Source organism: Argentina anserina, chromosome 1 (genome assembly GCF_933775445.1).
Source record: "Argentina anserina chromosome 1, drPotAnse1.1, whole genome shotgun sequence".
Lineage (NCBI taxonomy): Eukaryota > Viridiplantae > Streptophyta > Magnoliopsida > Rosales > Rosaceae > Argentina > Argentina anserina.
In genome coordinates this window covers 9,188,265-9,206,987 of record NC_065872.1, presented here as the reverse complement: position 1 = coordinate 9,206,987, position 18,723 = coordinate 9,188,265, and the positions used below count along the sequence as shown (strand labels likewise).

Genomic DNA, 18,723 nt, shown 5'->3' with positions numbered 1-18,723 from the left:
CATGAAACACTGGACAACCCATCTGGTTACCCAATATTATTTAAAAATATGTGTACTCATGAGACACTGGGCAATCCATCTGTTACCCAATATCATTTTAAAAGAGGGGTGCTCATAAGACCCAGACAACTCATCTGTTACCCCTCATGCAGTACATCGGTAGACATATTAGAGCTATAACTGATTGTAACCGACACCCGGTAAAGGCTTGGTTCCGATTTAATGCCAACAACATCCGAAGACCAGAAAACGTTTTAACAAGACTCAATGTTAAAACCACGTACAATATAACAATCTTCACATGTTATTGTATTACAACCAAGCGACTTTTGCACAGCAATATATATATATATATATATATATATATATAGTCACTCCAATAATCCATTATACCGGAAGGTACGTTATCTCCCTTCCGGTCTCATCCACAACAATTAATCGAAAACAATACAATCTCATAATTTAAATAGAAACCGTAACATTATATAATACAACAACTCATATATATGTATCGTATTTACCATTTTCGTACATATAAACAACCCACTATATTATATAAATATCACAGTTCACTCTTTTTAAGAAATCAAAAATATGAGTCACCACCAAGGGTAGACTTGTCATAGTGAGATTTACTCACCTTATTTCATGCGTGCAACTTCCACGACACCGAGAGCGATTCCCTCACTAGTTTCGTCAGTCACCTAATAGCATCACAAAGTGTTTAGAAAACGACCCGTAAACCAACATGTGATTATTAATTACAGTAAAAACATTGTTCATGAAAACACTGATCCGACAACACTGTTCACACGCCGACGCAGACGGCTGCGCGTGGCGTTCACGCGCCACCCATAGTAGTCGCGCGTGGGGCTCACGCGCCGCCTAAACAGCCGCACGTGACCTCATACGCAGCCCCCAAAACCCCGTCATTTCCTTCCTACACCGTCCTAGGCCTATTACTTAGTCCCTACCACCCTCACTTGCTCCCACGCGCCGCCCTAGACGACGGCACGCGTACCACCATCACCTCTGCCCAAACTTCATCAAATCAACAAACATCCAACATTAAAGATGAAAATCATGAGGAGTAGATCGTAACCATACCTTTAGTTCGCCCCAAGTCGGTCGGAGACCGCCGGAATCGCCGCCACAAGATCTTGAATCGGGGATTGAAGATCGGAGACAAAATGGCTCGATTCGAGCTTCACCGCCGGTGGATTCGTGTCTAGGATGAGAAGGGAGGACTTGCCATCACAGCCTTAAGCCCCAGCGTCGTCGGCGACGTCCAGTTTGTCGGTGCTGCAGCAGTGCTCCCTTGGTGGCGACTGCGACACGGTAAGGGGTGGATCCGGTGCTGCAGTAGTGCTCCCTCGGTGGCGACTGTGACACAACGCGGGGTGGATCGCCGCTACCACGGGTCCACTTGGCTCGACCGTGCGATCTGAACGGCGGCCGGAGGAGAGAGATCGCTAGAGGAGAAGCTCAGCAAGAAAATGGGGGTCGGGGAGAAGAGAGAGAAGTTGGGGGAAAATTTCTGATTTTTAGAAAGTTTCCAAAAATGTCCTTTTATAGCCTTCCAAAATCGGAAACCAAACTTCCATTGCTAACAATTTTCACATACGACATCCGATTATGTTGTACCGCATGTCCACGAACTCGTATTGACGAGCTCTACAACTTCCGTGAAGGAAGTTTTCGAAGATGAACGACGAAATAAAAGTCGACTTTTGAGCCACTGAAAATGTAATGTTTTTCAACCTTGATTTCCTAAATCAGTTTCATTTGCAAAGACATTGATGAAAATGCGTAAAAATGCGATTTTATTTGAATTACCAAGCTTAATAATTTACAAGAAACTCTACGAATTTCACTCGAAAATTCGGGGTATTACAAGTCATCCTAGTCACAATTGATTAAAAACTAAATTCATTAATAACTTTCATTTAGCTATGCACTCAACGTCTGTTTAACATATTCATAAACAAAAATATAGAGACAAGTAGTCTTAGCTCAAGACATATAAATATCACAATATAAAGCTCGGCAAGTGCACTAATATAGTCTCAAATGGCCGTGTAACATTACTTAAGGGTTTTAGACCATCAAACGTCATTTACGAGTGATTTTGACATGCAAATATCATGCATATACACCATAGATCCAATTACACGAATCAGTTTTGCCTAGGCATACCCAAAAAGGGTTGCCATCGTAAAAAAAATAGAGTAAAAAAGGCTAAGAGTTCGTGAGGATGTTGTGCGGGGAGGCTGCCGAGGCCATGCGGGGGGCCAGCATGGGGGCTGCGGGGGCCTCATAGGAGGGCTGCAGTGGGCCCCGGGGGGGCTACTGGATGCCTAGGGGCCGAGACAAGAGCTTGGCCAATATTTGATGCCATTAGGGGTAAAATCGTGCGGTGGATGAAACATCTTAGCGTAATTGCCAAGACTGTAACTCGCGAACCTGTTATAGTTTGCCACTCCCCTAATCTTGTATGAGCGTTAGTTCAATTCGAACTTTGTGAAAAACAACTCCATATTTTGAAACAGTGGGATATAAAGTGCATTACATGGTGTGTAACACTACAAATCATCACTAAAACAAGGTGGAAACATGTCATAGCAAAACATCAATCAAGGCAATCATGCCAATGAGGCATAAATGCTACAACAAGCATTGTCGGTTCAAAATAAAGCCGAGAGCAAACACTCATGGCTTGGAGTCCTTCGGCGTTTTGCAATGCTAGTTTGCAAAGTGTTGATCAAAATCAATATATGATGACCTAATCCGCCAAAGATTATGGAGAACCGAAACAAATGTATAATAACAACATCAAAGTTCATATAAGTGTGCATTGCACCACACAAAGATAGTGTAAGCCTGACTTATGCCACAATTAAAACCGTGTGTACGTAGTGTCATGTAGTATGTAATGTGTTACATTGCAGTAACATATTGCTTTTGGTAATGAAACCATAAATGCATCGAAATATTCTCGTATATTCGCTTACTTGAACTACATGAGAATTTTATAGCCAACAATTGGATTGTGATCTTGACCATGAACCAATTTAAAAATGCATTGACTAAGTAACATTAGTCATAGAAACTTGGGAATAGATGGATATGTAGTCATTTAGACTATTAACCAAAGTTTATACTTCATTCTTTTTATTTTATAACTATAATGTATAAATGCTTTGAAATCTGTAATAGTGAGAAAATATACTCATGTTCTTCCATATAATGAGTGTCTTGTTTCAAGAACTTCTCATATCTCGCTCTTGTATATTTTGACTATAATGTTTCTGTCTTTCAATGAAACGATGTTGCATCAAAAGAAATTAAACTGGACTAGGTGCATAAACACATCCAACATGAATAGGCTAAATTTCAGGCGCATGTTGCAGTCAACAAGAGGGAAGATTCATTAGTATCAAAATCTGATTTAATAAACCGTGACAAATTCCGTCACAATGATATACATGAGAATTTATGTCACAAACTAATGGTATAAGCGACAATTTCTGTCACTAACCGATGTTTGTCCCATTTTTTTCAAACTTGTAGCTACACACAATGTCTACATATAGTAATAGCGGCACTCCCAGCCGCTCCTAAAACTCAGTACCAGGGGAATCATATCCATGTATACCACCTGAGAAGCGAAAGAATTGGGTTGAAAAGGAAAGGGAGGTGGAAAGTCCTGATGAAAAATAAAATTCAGAAGAATTTAAATTGCATGAAAGCAACAACGTTGATTAAAAACATACTTTATTGTTTGCCAAATAAACAACGTAATAGTTGCTCTTACTTAATTCCATAGTCATACTTGAATCCACGAATGCGTCGCGAATTGACTCTCCTCATTCGATTTTGTATCGTAATGTGATAAATTTCACCAAAATGAAAACATATGGTGAGTTTAAATTCATCACATAGAGAAATAGTAAAAATAAATGAAGAATTACGGTAGTAACAATCTGTTTTATCATCATGTAAAAGATTTTTAACTGGAGATTAAAAAAATTTCTGTTATGTCTTTTTCACTGTTTTACCATAAGGGTAAATTCCCTCCTTTCAACCGAGCCAGTCGGAATCGTTGCTGCATCTGCGAGCATTTGAGGTATGGCCAAGAGTTCCGGCAAGGTTGCGGTAAGCGGATTCACCGGAATCGCATCGGGTCTTGATCAAAAGACACTAGAATTTGGGTCACATCCGAGTTGAAACCCAGAACAAAGCGGAGGCCCCGACCTTAGGGCAGCGTGAATCGTTGTGGCCGTTGGGTGGATTTGGCCTGGGCGACGGAGGTGTCGATGCTTGGATGCCAAAGCCTTCGAACTGACGTCAGTCGTAGCAAGGAGCGCAAGGCTTCGTTGGTGAAAAGGAAAACGCGATCTGGGATGGGAGGTCTGATCAAGGCAGATCAGAGATGGAGATGGGTGCCCAGATCAGAAATCTAGGTGCCTAGTTGAAGTCCCGATTTTCTATTTTTTTCGTCTTTATTGCATTTTTTCAGTCATCTTTTGCCGAATTTTTCATGACAAAAGGAATTTTGCGTCTTTTTCTGTCGAATTATTTTCATGACAAAAGGATTGTTTTTCTTTCATAAATTAGGGTTCTTGGCTATCAAGCATAGGATTAGAACTACAAGTTGATAATGTGTTACAGAAGAATGTAATACATATCATAATAGGGAAAATCATCATCTTTATTCATTGATAAGGAGACCTTATATAAACATTACATTGAGTATCTCGTAGAATAAAAGATTAAATATCATTTTTTATCTAGACTAACTTATACTAATGATTACAACATAGACCGGAAGATTACGGATAATAATTCTCCTACAACAATAATAAAATTAATTTTTATAGAAAAAAAATTTAGGCGCAGATTAAGAATTGATCACATTTCATCACATATATGTCCAAGAGCTCAGTTTCTTAGGTAGAATATGTTATCTTGAATTTATCGGAGAACTTAGAAATTCTCAGTGTTCAATTATTTGGTGATAATTAAGACTTAACTAAATTTATGGTTTTGGATAAATATAGTTTTCGTCAATATCTCAATGTTCATTTTTCTTGTTCCCGTACCTAAACTTCTCAAACTGCTATAAACCTTGCATATAAAACAAATGAAACCAATGTGACATGTTTCATATGAAATAAACTTCACATCGCTAAAGAGAGTTGTCGATCACATAATTTTGGTGAATTCCATTGAACACTCATGGATTCAATGTTGTGGTTCGATCAATGAAACACACGATCCTAACCTAATGCTTTAGACATGCACAAAATGGGGATAGAGAAAGATTCCAGATTCAACTTTTTTAGGGCAAGACCTAGTTGGCAAGCAACTTCAGCTTTTCGTTATCTAAGTGCATATTGAATGTTGTCTAATCTTGACAGATGTGATTTATGACCTACCTAAGAATAAAGTGCCAGACTTAGGACGGCTTCATGGAACCGCATTGCAATGAAAAATCAAACTTTGATAAAGTTTCCAGCATCAGAACTCAGATCACTGAGTAGCTCTGAGTATCATATTCATATAGAATGGCTGCGGCCTGCAGGAAGGTTTTCCAGTTCAAGCTAAGCCGACTATCATAATTAGTCCATGTTCTTCAGTTCATCTTTCACAGTATTATAAGGACATGGATATAATTAAGTTTCTGATGCCATTAACGCTAATTGATATGAGAATATTTAGCCATGTGCCCAGCTATAAGTACCTTAGTTCATAAAGCTTTCTTCTGCATTATGTTGTCTGCAATATAATTTAGTGGCTCTCATGAGTTATTCAGTGTCATGTTTTGCTTTAACCAAAGTTTTTGATTTGGTTGCTTTGATTTGGAAGGGAACTTGCGTAAAGCCGCGTTTGGTTCGGGAATTCCGGTTTTTGATTGGAAAAGAAAAGCAAACTGGAGTGAAGCTGAAAGACCAAATGATATGGAATAAAGAGCAAGTTTTATTTTCTCTATACTTTATGCATGGCCGGTATTATTTTCACCTTCTAAAGAGAAAACCTTCATTGTTATGAAATCTGCGAAACATCTTACTAGGTGTATATCATAGTCACAATACATGATTCATCGAAAAGTACTATATGAAGTTGGATCTTTAACTCATAACTAGGCACATTGCCTTCCTTAAATTTCTCAGCAACTCTGCTTCAACTCATTACTAATTCATAACTGTGCATTATTGAACCTAAACAAAGAGCCCTAGGGTTAGGGAAAGTGGTCCATTGCCTGAAACAAGGGAGCTTTCCATTATGCTAGAGGAAAGTTCATCAAGAAAGAAAGAATTAGAGATAGAGCAAGATCACATGGAATGAGTCTCACGCAGTTCACATTAGGCCAATTGAAAGTACAATTGGCATCCACAAATCCCACAATGGTTCCCTCCCCCCCCCCCCCCCCCCCCCCCCAATATCTTCTTGTTGTGGGCACATCTCTATAACTATGTGGTCTATGTTCCATTGAAATTCCAAAAGTCCAATATAGATTGCAAGAGACCTAAATCATGGGTGCCTAAACCATGCAGTGCAAATGAGCCATTTGGGATAAGGAAGATGGACATCCTTTTGACTAAACCATTGCTTGTCACAGTCCGACCAATTCTCATGGGAATAGATCTTCAGAGATTGTGGGTGAAATTTGCCTCAGTTCTAGCTAAGAGAGTCCAGATATTTCTTCAAGGAATCCAATCTCATTCCCATCTTGCATATGTAGATTTTCATTGATCATAAAGTTGCTAAACAAAATATTACAGAAAATCTCATGTGCAGGTTACTAGATTCTCTTTTGATGCAGAGCAATACTACATTGCTAATAAACTAAATGAGCATTACTGTTGGGATGTGTAGCAATGAGAATATGATAAAACCCCATTTGGGATTGAATAAAATTTAGGGTTCTTGGAGAGAGTGGAATTGGAGCACTGCATGTGATTGTGGGTGGAGGGAATAAAAGAAGAGGATAAGGGTGAAAACCTTTCTGGTGATCACCATTTTTGTATTCTCCACTAAAGAGAAGAAGAGAAAAACGTCCACTGTTTTGATTGGACCAGACAATAAACAATATTTGGATAATCCTATCAGAGTTTGCAGGATACAAGAGAACTGAGTTATGTTATGTCTTGCTTTTGATTCATTGAACCAGCAATACCTGCAATGGCATCAATATTCCATCAGAAATGTGGTCGATCACATTGCATTTGGATGAAGGATTCTGACAGTGTTGCTGATGGAAAAAGAGATAAAGCTATGGGCATTGGATTATATACTATTACACGTACAAGATCTTAGCACGCCTATTTTGTGTCAGCTGAGATAAAATCCGAAGAATTAGTTTTGTTTTTTTTTCCCTATGGTGAAACGCATTCAAGCTACAGTATAACAGCTCAGTATGAAACCTGAAGAATTCCAAATTATAAGGGAATGGTTCCAAATATGACATAAGAAATTCATATAGTCATGAGTCATGCCATCTTATAAAGTTTACTCACTTTAACTCGTTTCAGTGACATATTTGACTTCATTAGAAAAAATTAACAAAATTGCACGTTCAACATATCGTAGTCTACAATGTAGAAAAGAACTTAAACAATTTAAACTTGATTATAATAGTAGAAGCAAGAAATTTGAAATTACTTTATATGTAAGTGAACCTAAACCAACTAGAGCATAAAATCATAATTTGGGCTCTATCTTTTTGCATTTAGTAGTAATGAAAATTATGTAGATGCAAAACCTTTGTGTTCCAGGATTACACCAAAAAATTCTTACGGACATAGTAAGTGGTAACTTTTGGTACACAGTGAAGAACTTTCACTTTATATATGGAGCAAGAGTAACTTTCACTAAACAAGGAAAGAATATGCTTTACATGCCTTTTACCACAATGCTCATGCATGCTTATTAGTGGTGAGTGGAAACATGCTCATTCTTTGACCATTTTATGATGCCAAATAGCTATCATCATCAGAGAAAAATGGCCAAAACAATAATAAAGTGGCCTCTGCTAAAAAAACAAATTCATATTTTTGACGTGTTGGGAACGGAAAATGATGTAACTGGTGGGGGCTGCGATCGATGGGGTGCGCTGATTCAAAAGGACGAGAGTGGGAACAGTCTGAAGAGCCCTTGGCTTTTTGTATTTTGTGTTTCTCTGGTGGCTGTCAAACTTAACCAAACAGCTCATCTTTCCATGGCTGGTCTCTTTCTGGGCTTTGTTGCCTCTCTTTTTTCCTTCTCTGCTTCTCTCAACCATATATAACTCTATCTCTCTCATTCCTGCAGTAATGTGAAGAACATTGTGTTTGTTTTGTTGCGAAACTGATTCTGATTCCTGGTACTTTAGCAAAGTGAAGGAAAGGGGAAGAAGGAGAGCGATTCCACTGCCCCCCATCAGTTTTTAAGGTGGGGTTTTCTGAAAGACTCTTCCTTTCTTAGCTGGATTCAATCAATTTACTCAGAGCACTATTTATGTCCTCTTGCTATCATTTAGTTTCTGAAATCTTTGCTCAGTTTTGGTCTGCCTTGCTTCATTACGGTGGGCTTTGATTATTTGCTGTTTTTGCTCAGTTGTTGTGCATAAGCCTCATAAGACAAAAGGGTAATGTATATTTGGCCAATTTTTGTTGCATGTTCAACTGTGCATGAGTTGATTTGGGTGAAAAGTTTAGTACTTTTTATGTTTTTGGGGAACAAAGAGATTAGATATGCTTGGGTATATATTCTAATTATGTTGATCTTTTACTTCCACTTGTTGTTTGAGACAAACTTGTTGGTGTTTTGATAGCTTGTGAACCCCAAAGACTGATGCTTTTGTCTACTTTGTTGGTGCATGGTTCCACTCTAACCAAGAATTGTTGTTTCCAATTGCAGGTGTTGGAACTTCAAAGAGGGCCAGGAATAGAAAAGGAACATTGTTGTAAAGGAATGTGAATTTGTGGGTTTTGGGTTTCTGAAACTTTGTTGTGGGCCAGAAAAGGGATTTAGGTTTTGGCGGTGTTTGACCGTTGTAAAAACTAAGAGGGGAGGAGGCAGATATCTAGAATGAGGAGCTTAAACAAATGAGGGGAGGGCGGTGGTGTCAGTTTTAAGTAACTTGAGGGTTTTAATTTTTATCTTTGTTTTCTGGCTTTGAGAATTGTATATGTATGGCATGGTCTGTTGGTGATGTCTTGTGTCTCCTGAGCTGGCCCTGTTTCTCCGGGGTCATTGGGTTTCTGTTACCAATTTAGGAAGCAATTCCCTCCTTTTGGTCTCTTTCCATTCAAGTGAACACTTAGTTGAAAATCTTGATACCATTTACTCTTTACTTTCTTCAGCCTTAGTTTGTGGGGAAGATTCGGTCCAACTAGGAAAAACACCATAGTTTTCTGAGATCTATTTTCTTTCTTAACCTTAAGCATCTAAGCTTCCTATCAGCTGTTCAATTCTTGGTTCTTGATTTTGAGTTTCTTCATTTTCTCTGGGGAATTCTGATTTCGGATTGGAGGCAACGGTCAAACGTTTGAAGGTTTAGGTGTGATATCAAGAATTGTGAGCAGGAAAAAGAGATCTACTGTTTGCTAAGATGAAGTTCATGAAACTTGGATCCAAACCTGATTTCTTTAAGTCAGAGGGGGATAATATTAGGTAAGTTTAGTTAGAGGCTCATGAATTGTTTTTGTTTTTATCTTTTGCTAGAAATCAGTTATTTTGCAATTGTCCCTCTTTGTTCTTCACTTTGAGATTTATGTATGCCTTTATTCGAGAGATACGTTCCTAAATTGTAGATTATTCAATTGTTAGGGCTACTTTCTGAATTAGGTTACAATTCCAATCTTGTAAGTAATGCTGCGCATGGTTAGATCCATTACATTTATAAGCGTGATTTGATCTGTGTAGCTAATGGGGTAACTATATATGAATTGAGTTCCATTAATGTTATGTGAACATGCAATCAGATAAGCTAATTTTGTGGAACTATATGTAAATTATCTGGATTTTCATGTATGCTCCATCAGTACCAACGGGTCCTGATTGGGTAGCCTTGTTACTGTTATGAGATAAAATCCTATCATCCACGGAAGTTTCATACGTCCCATATCTCTGTTCTTAGTTAAAAAAATTATAATTAGGTAGTCTAGTAGAACTGAAAGAACATTTGCATGATATTTATAGGAACTTTCTGTTTTACCATAAGTTGATTTATGTTTTTTTCTATTTACCTATATTTTTCTCGTATTAAGTACATAGCTTTCAAAATATTTATACCTGGCAAATTATTTTCTTATCCAGGTATGTGGCAACTGAGCTGGGGACTGACGTTGCTATTAATGTTGGAGATATCAAGTTTTATTTGCATAAGGTATGGTACCTTCTTGATCTTAAACAAGATTGTAGGTGCTCTAATATTTCTGTATTAATAACGGAGCCAGCCAGATTATTGGATCAATGTGTTTCAATACCAGAACTCCTGATTAGTGAAATTACTATCACATATTGACTTCACCTCAAGTTAAGGCTGTTCAAATTATTGCAATGTCATTTGTTAATGGCCCAATCTGCTTAACAAGCCAAACTTTCATTTGATTTGGACTCAAGTGATGTTGTTTTGATAAACAACAGTAGTTTTGTTCAATCAATGAGCTCTTCATACATTATGTACTTGTTCATTCTCATATCTTGTGCGTTTGAGTCCGAAAGATATCATACTTATATGCTGTGATGTTTTTGTAGTTCCCACTTTTGTCCAAGAGTGCACGCCTGCAGAAACTGGTGGCAACGACAAATGATGACAACAGTGATGAAATCCACATCCATGATATTCCGGGTGGCCCTGCCGCTTTTGAAATATGTGCCAAGTTCTGTTATGGTATGACAGTAACTCTCAATGCATACAATGTGGTTGCAACTCGATGTGCAGCAGAGTACCTTGAGATGTATGAAACTGTTGAGAAAGGAAACCTTGTCTACAAAGTTGAAGTTTTCCTCAACTCTAGCATCTTCCGAAGCTGGAAAGACTCAATAATTGTTCTTCAGACGACAAGGTCTCTTCTTCCCTGGGCTGAGGAACTTAAGGTGGTCAGCCATTGCCTAGACTCCATAGCATCCAAGGCTACCATTGATACTTCCAAGGTAGAATGGTCATATTCATATAACCATAAAAAGCTGCCATCTGAAAATGGGAAAGATTCACTGTGGAATGGTGTGGAAAAACAGCAGATGATTCCAAAAGACTGGTGGGTAGAAGACCTCTGTGGTCTTCAACTTGATTTATACAAGCGGGTGATAACAATAATCAAGACCAAAGGAAAAATCTCTGCTGATGTAATTGGTGAAGCCTTGAATGCATATACGATCAGAAGATTATCGGGTATTAGCAAGGGTATGATTCAGGGAGGTGATGTAAATAAGAATAGATCATTGGTGGAGACTGTCATCTACCTACTTCCTACAGGGAGTGTCCCTTGCAGTTTCTTACTTAAGCTGTTAAAAGCAGCCATCTTGTTAGAATGTGGAGAAATAGAAAAAAGTGAACTGATGAGGAGAATTAGCCAGCAGCTTGAGCAGGCTACAGTTTCTGATCTTTTAATTCGAGCCCCAGTTGAGGAAGAATTGATTTATGATGTTGATATAGTGCACAGACTAATTGAAGAGTTTGTGGCACATGATAAAAGTGCTCAAACAGATCCTTCATTGGAAACTGAATTCCAGGAGATCAAAACCCCCAGGTTCCTATCAGATACTTCAAAGGTGAAGGTGGCGAAGCTAGTTGATGGCTACCTTGCTGAAATTGGACGTGATCCCAACTTACCGGTTTCAAAGTTTGTAGGTCTTGCCGAAATTGTATCAAGCTACCCACGATCATCTCATGATGGTGTTTACCGCGCCATTGACATGTTTTTAAAGGTTTGTTCCTGACACTTCTAATTACACACCTAACTAAATGAATTTGTTTCATTCATCTCTCTGAATAAATCTTACTTTTGCCAATAATCATTTGTCACCTTCAAAACAACAGAAGAAATTTTCATATATCACTAATTAAATTAGCATAGTTTAGCGTACAAGCAATGAACTGATTTCTGATGTACTGTGTTGGTGCAGGAACACCCGGGGATCAGCAAGAGCGAAAAGAAGAGAGTATGCAAATTAATGGACTGCAGGAAGTTGTCAGCAGAAGCCTGCACACATGCTGTGCAAAACGAACGGCTACCCTTGAGAGTCATCGTGCAGGTTCTTTTCTTTGAACAGGCTAGGGCTTCAGCTGGTGGGAACAGTACACCTGATCTACATGGATCCATCAGAGCCTTACTCCCTGGTGGGTCTCATGGAAGCTCAAGATCCACTACAACCAACACAGAAGAGGACTGGGATGCTGTGCCAACCGCCGAGGAAATCAAAGCTTTAAAAGGGGAGATTTCTACTCTAAGGTTAGATGATGGTAATGAGGGAGTTGGCAATGATAGAAATGATCATCATGGTGCTAAAAATCAGTCTGAAAAGGTTGCTGCCAACAAAATGAAAGGCTTACTTATGTCAAAGAAGATATTCTCTAAGCTCTGGTCAAACAAAGAAAGGAATGGTGAAAGCAGCTCAGATACATCGGAGAGTCCTAGTTCTATTAATGATGAAGAAACAAAATCTCATTCAAGGAGTAGGAGGCGCTCATTATCTTAGTTACTCATGACATGAATGCATATTAGTAGATCGGAAGCATACATTGTTGACTTGTAAAATCATGGTGCTCATCTATATGAGGAGATTAGGATGACTAACATCTTTTAGCTGATGTTTCACTGAGATTTTGAGCAGAAGAGATCATTTGTTGAGCAAAAGAAACAAGAAACTTCAATAATAGAAGAGTTCATTATAATGATTTGTACTCAAAATATATGTTGGTGGATTATTAGTATTAACAGCATTTAGATTTTGATCTTAAAATCTCGTATAAGGATATCGGACTATAATTGAACATTAGATAGATCTACTTATTTATAAAATTCGTAAAGTTTGAGTGTTTAAGCAAAGCAATCTCGCACACTCAAACTTATGGGTGTCAAGTGTTTTATGTATAACACTTACAACAGAAAAATTTACCATCACTCTTACAACCCAAATATAGCACTTCTTTGAAAAAAAAAACTATTATCGATCGACATTTTCATACTACTTCGATTTCCTCCAATCAAAATCACACAATTTGAATTAAATAGTTTTTCCCAATATCACATTTTAATAAAAATCACTTTTGAGTTTTTTATTTTCTTCACACATGTATGACCTCCAAATCTATTACATCAACAAGACAACAACACTCAGATCAACAAAAAAAACAAGACAACAACACAGAACTTAACCAAATGTTATTCTTGACTTACCAGATACAATGGACTAAAATGTAGGAATATGCATTCATAGAAAATGAAGATAACATGACAATATGACATATCACAAGGTATCCACTCCAATTCAAATATACAATTGTTAAGTACCAGCTAAACTTATATTAGTAGACATTAGAGATGGGGCTACATATTGTTCGGAGCTACTGTGCACGGGAACCAAGGGTTGGCGGCGAGGCTCCTCTCCCATCAAAGGCTTTAACCGTGCGGCTTCCTTGATGATGGCGTTGACTCCTTTCAACGTTGATCGTATTTTGGCGGTGGGGGGCTCTCTAGGAGGCGGCGGAAGGCAGTTGCAGAGGATCTCTCTGACTGTAGCAAGCTTGGGTCGGCGTAGAGCGTCCCTGACGACTTATGTTCAAAGGTGTTGGAAAGGTGAATCCGAGCAGAACCTGTGCTTGGATAAGAAGGACGGCGACGACAGATCTTGTCTAATCGGTTTTGATGGGTGGTACGACATCATAGCCGGTCGGCGGGCTGTGGCCAGAGTTTGGTGGATCTAGGATTGTGGCGCTAGGTCAGATCTGGGCCTGGGCGTTTGGGCCTGGGTTTGGGTGAAATTCTAACTTGCGTCTGATTGGACGAAAACGGCGATTACGCCAGTGAAGTTGGTCATGATTGATGGGCCTTATCAAGCTAAGCCCAGGCAAGTGGAGGAAGAGGCGAAATCTGCTAAGGACACCTTTGATGGGTGTGTGCCTTCCGCTTGATGGTTTCCTCTAGTTGGCAAATAAGTTAGCTTTGCTAATAGTTATGTTCCAGTTTTTGGTATACCCAGAGATTCAGCATAGGAATGGTGAGAGCTCTAGTTTCTAGGTTTTTTTTATTCTACACATTTTAATTATGTCGTAGTTCGCGAGGGCAGAATGTATTTATATTGTATCGTATATTACCGGTTCTAATATGACTTTCGTTGATTTTCAAATATATATATACACAATTTGTTGACAAGAAATGTGATTGTTTTTTTTCACACTTGACGAAGTATATGACGATACTACTAATTTTGAGAAATTTATGATAATAAGAAGGAAAAACTTGCCAGACTAGCCTTAGTCAGCTAGAACTAACCAATGCCAATAATAAAATGAAATATTTTAAAAATAGTACATGAAGTTAAGTCCACTATTAATATATGTATATTAAATTTAAAATCATAAATTTGTATATATCAGATTTCTAACTTAGCTTAGTATAGATACACAACGTCAATGGCTTCGTTAAGTCCATGTTATTATTGATTTATTAAAGGGTAATTTAGTACTTTTCATCCTAAATTTCTCCCTCTTTGATTTTCGACTCCTTAGCCACTCAGAAGACTCAGAACGTGGTTCTCTATAGTCTTTACGCAGACCCAATCTCTTCCTCGATCTATGGCAAAAACCACATCTCAGATCCACCCACTAAAGATCAATCACCTCTTCCACCCACCAAAATCGATCAACTCCAATCTGATGCTGTTGTAAAATTTTAATTAAAACTCGCAAACACACAAATCGTTGTTAGTATAGTGTGCAAGTACGAGGTCGTTCCAACTAGGGATTGAGAATAAGTTAAATTCTAACATAATTGATCTAACCTAAGAACATAAAAACAAATAAGAAAAACAAGATATAGTTTTTGGGTTTTGAAATAATAAATGATACGAAAGTTAAAGGAATACGCAAACAAGATAGAACCTAGGGTATCAGAATCAACCACTAACAATCATATTTATATATCAATGTAACTAATGAATTTTTTCGTCTCTCTAGATGACAATTTTCATATCTATGTCATTCTCAGGTACTCTAGACCATAGTTTTCCTTAAGTGTATGATGTTCTTCCTCTCGGATAAAATCGTATATCCTAGCTATGCAATCTATCCTTCTCAGGTATAAATTTAACATGCATGACTCATTACGTTTTAGAAAACAAGGAAATCAAGTAAATCATCATTCTCTCTCAAGTAACTATGTAATTCACAACACTTAATCACAAGAAGCTACATAAATTATATTGCATCTCTGCTTCAAATTTATCTTTGAATTACTATATGCATAGCCCTAAGGTAATCAATCAATGAACTTAAACATAAAGAATCAATTCAACTAGTGACTAAGCATTCATCATAAAGAAATTATAAATCCATCAATAAAACATCAAACTACATAAACAATCTTGAAAAGACATCATCCTAACCCTAAAAAAAAGTTTAACAAAGTACGACTAAGAAAAACATAAGAAAAACATAAAAGAATGAAATGAGGGAGATTGATGGATGGTCTCTGCTTATTTGGTATCTACATTGTGCTCTGAAGACCTCCTCTCATATGAAATTCATGCTCCTTTACATAGGGAAGATTTTTGCTCATCTTTGATTTCAGTTTCCTTGTAAGACTTGGTTTAAGACTCCTAACTTCAGTAGGAATCTATGTACTCTTTGCATCTTCATAAAATCATTGACCTTAATGTATTACAATTTATACATTTGTGCCATGAAACTTGAGTTCTCCCGTGAATGCTAGTGAACCCAGGTAGGTTTTAGCTCTGACCTCTCGTCACTCAAACAATCATAACATCGTCTCAGAGTATCGAAATCAAGATCCGTAAAATCCTATCGAAAATAGACATTCGTATCTTTCCAATGGTAATAAGCTCATAGTCTGATTCGATCTGAATCTCCCATAGTAGCTCGGAAAAGTCGGACGTTCTACACAGACATATTCTGACAATGAAGAATATAATCGCCGTTTAATCTTTATTAGCTCATTTTAGCCTTTTTTTTTATTTTCTCTTTGAGACAAACCTATAAACACACTAAAATAACAAAAATCAATCATAAGTTAGAGAACTAAACAAATAAACTAAGGATATGATGCATATAAATATAAGATAATATGAACACATCAGATGTATCACCAAAACCTAATTTTTATCTCACCAATGACAACGAGAAGGTTGAGATCGGCTTGAGATTGAAGTCCCTTCACGACAACGGCTACGACAACAAACGAGGGTGGGAGGGTGCGCTCAAGTTGGAAGTGGAGGAGGCTTAACCAACTTAGTCTTCTTGTCAACTCTCATGGGCATTGGGTCTTCCATCTGGGTGGAGGATGCATCTGTGGCTCAACTGCTGAACATTGTTTGGAAGATCTCCTAGTTTGTCAATCAGGGACTACAATTCCTCCTTGTCAGATGCTCCTCGATCTTGGTCGATAAGGGAAAGATTCTGCTCAGATCCATCAAGTGTGTTATAAGTGATATATGACTTACCACTTTAGCATATTCCTTGGCATCTTTTTTGCCTTTTGTTTTTAAGTTCCCACCATAATGTATAAATGGTAAGGTATACATAGGGTTTTTTGATGACAACGGCTATTATTTGAATCCTGATTGAAAAAACGACTTATATTTTTTTTGTCAACATCTACAACAGGTAGTTAATAGACATTTTTGAAAATTCTATATAAACACATATTCATCACATCATTTTTGGTGGAGTCCTTCATTATGGAGGAAATGGTGGCTTTCGAACAAGTGGTTCGCAAGGAGTCCAACGATTTGGCGATAGCGGTGGAACCAGAACATATATTAGATATAGACGGATGCCAGAACATGCAAGAGGTGATGATGATCTTCAGGAGTACTAAATTCGGTGATTAGTGACTTCTTTTAATATTTATGTATTATTTAGTTATTTTACTTTTATGCATCAATGTGTATGATACTTTTTCCGAGCTCGAAGGTCATCCCTGAGAAGATTTTGAAGAGGCCGTTAATTATCGTTTAGAAATCATAAGTAATTATTATGCATTAAAATAATTTAGCTCGATCATATTCAATATTGGGCTCATATGAAATAGCTCACTGCGAGGTTCGTAATGGTACAATAGTTATTTGTAAAAAATAAAAATAAGCATGGTATTTATGGAGAAAATTAATATATAATTAAAATTAAAATGGATATAATTGGAATATTAGAAAAAGTACGAGGATATATTGGGAAGAAAATGAAAAAATAAAAAAAAATATAACTCATTTACCTTACGGAATGGAATGGAATGTCATAGATATCATTCCACTGTTCACATAAGGCAAAAAAAATTTTTGAAAAATGGGGGATACCTTATGATGGGAGGTGGTGATAAGGTATATAGATGATTTTAGCTTATAATGAGAGATGGTCTAAAAGATCACTCGGGAATGTCCGATGCAAAATCAATGCAGAGAGAGATAGTTTTACTCTTTAAAGTATATCATTTATTAAAGAAATTGACGACCTCATTGATGTCGTGCATGTATATGGGGTCAAATATATAATTTGATGTATTAAAGCTTACATTTTAGAACTTGGTATACATATGTTAATAGTGGGTGATAGATGATATATGTAAAAAAATTCCCATAATAAAAATGACACATGTCTTTTCAAACACCTTAATTATTTGTGCCCAACCTCCTCTCATTCTCTTTCTCAAGACCCCGTGTTTGTACTATGAATCAAATATCACTGGCCTAAATATCACTGGCCTAAATAAACAAATGGTGTCGGTGAATTGGTGATGATTCTGATCATAAGAAGGGTCTGTGGGTAAAGTAACATTAATGATAAGAGAAGAAACATACTGGCAACACTCATACTTGCCACATATCCCTCAATTCTTACTCCCGGAATTGAACCTTGATCTTAGGATTCATGACTTTATCCGTTGTTTCTTAGTTCTCAGCAACATTATTAAGATGATTGGCTAGTTGTGAACTTGTGATAACAATTGGGGGCTTTTTTGGGATTTTCCTAGACTCTGGATTTGAGAAGTAAGAAGAGGGAGAGGAAAAGAAGAATTTCTTCAATGGACCCGAGTTCAACAGCTTTTAAAAACCACGTGTCATAATATTATTGGATATGGTTAGCTACACTTAACCACGGCCGGTCTGCTAAGTTTTCTCCTAAAAAGAATTATAGTATTATTTTAGAAAGTAAAAAGAAAAAAAAAAGAGTTATTATTCTTAATTAGACCAGCCAGTCACATATTGGGCTATATTTGGCTGTAGTCTAGATTGGCAACCTTTGGGCCAAACCCGATGATTTGCCACACACAGCTCAAAGTTTGAGAAGATTCTAGCTCATCTGCTTTCTAGCTCCCACACAGAACTCAAGATTTACACGTAACATTAGGGGTGGGCATAAAAAACGAAAATCATGTTCTCGTCCCGATTCCGTTCCGAAATTCGTAGGGACGAGATGGGACGGAGGTCTAAAAACGTTCGTCCCGTCTCGATCCCGTCCTGTTTCATAATAATGGGATGGGACGTGGGACGAATAATTTC

At 37.6% G+C, this 18,723-nt stretch overlaps 2 protein-coding genes across 2 annotated transcripts in view; one reads left to right on the top strand and one right to left on the bottom strand.

The window, feature by feature from the left end:
* Positions 1-18,723, bottom strand: part of LOC126805043 (peptidyl-prolyl cis-trans isomerase CYP65) — a 309,510-nt gene that overhangs the window by 148,007 nt on the left and 142,780 nt on the right. The gene's annotated exons all lie outside the window — the stretch shown is intronic.
* Positions 8,088-12,894, top strand: LOC126805042 (BTB/POZ domain-containing protein NPY4). Its single transcript, XM_050532134.1, has 6 exons — positions 8,088-8,228; positions 8,314-8,433; positions 8,902-9,657; positions 10,303-10,372; positions 10,744-11,916; positions 12,115-12,894. The coding sequence occupies exons 3-6, from the start codon at positions 9,596-9,598 to the stop codon at positions 12,685-12,687; spliced, it is 1,878 nt and encodes a 625-aa protein (XP_050388091.1). The 5' UTR covers positions 8,088-8,228; positions 8,314-8,433; positions 8,902-9,595; the 3' UTR covers positions 12,688-12,894.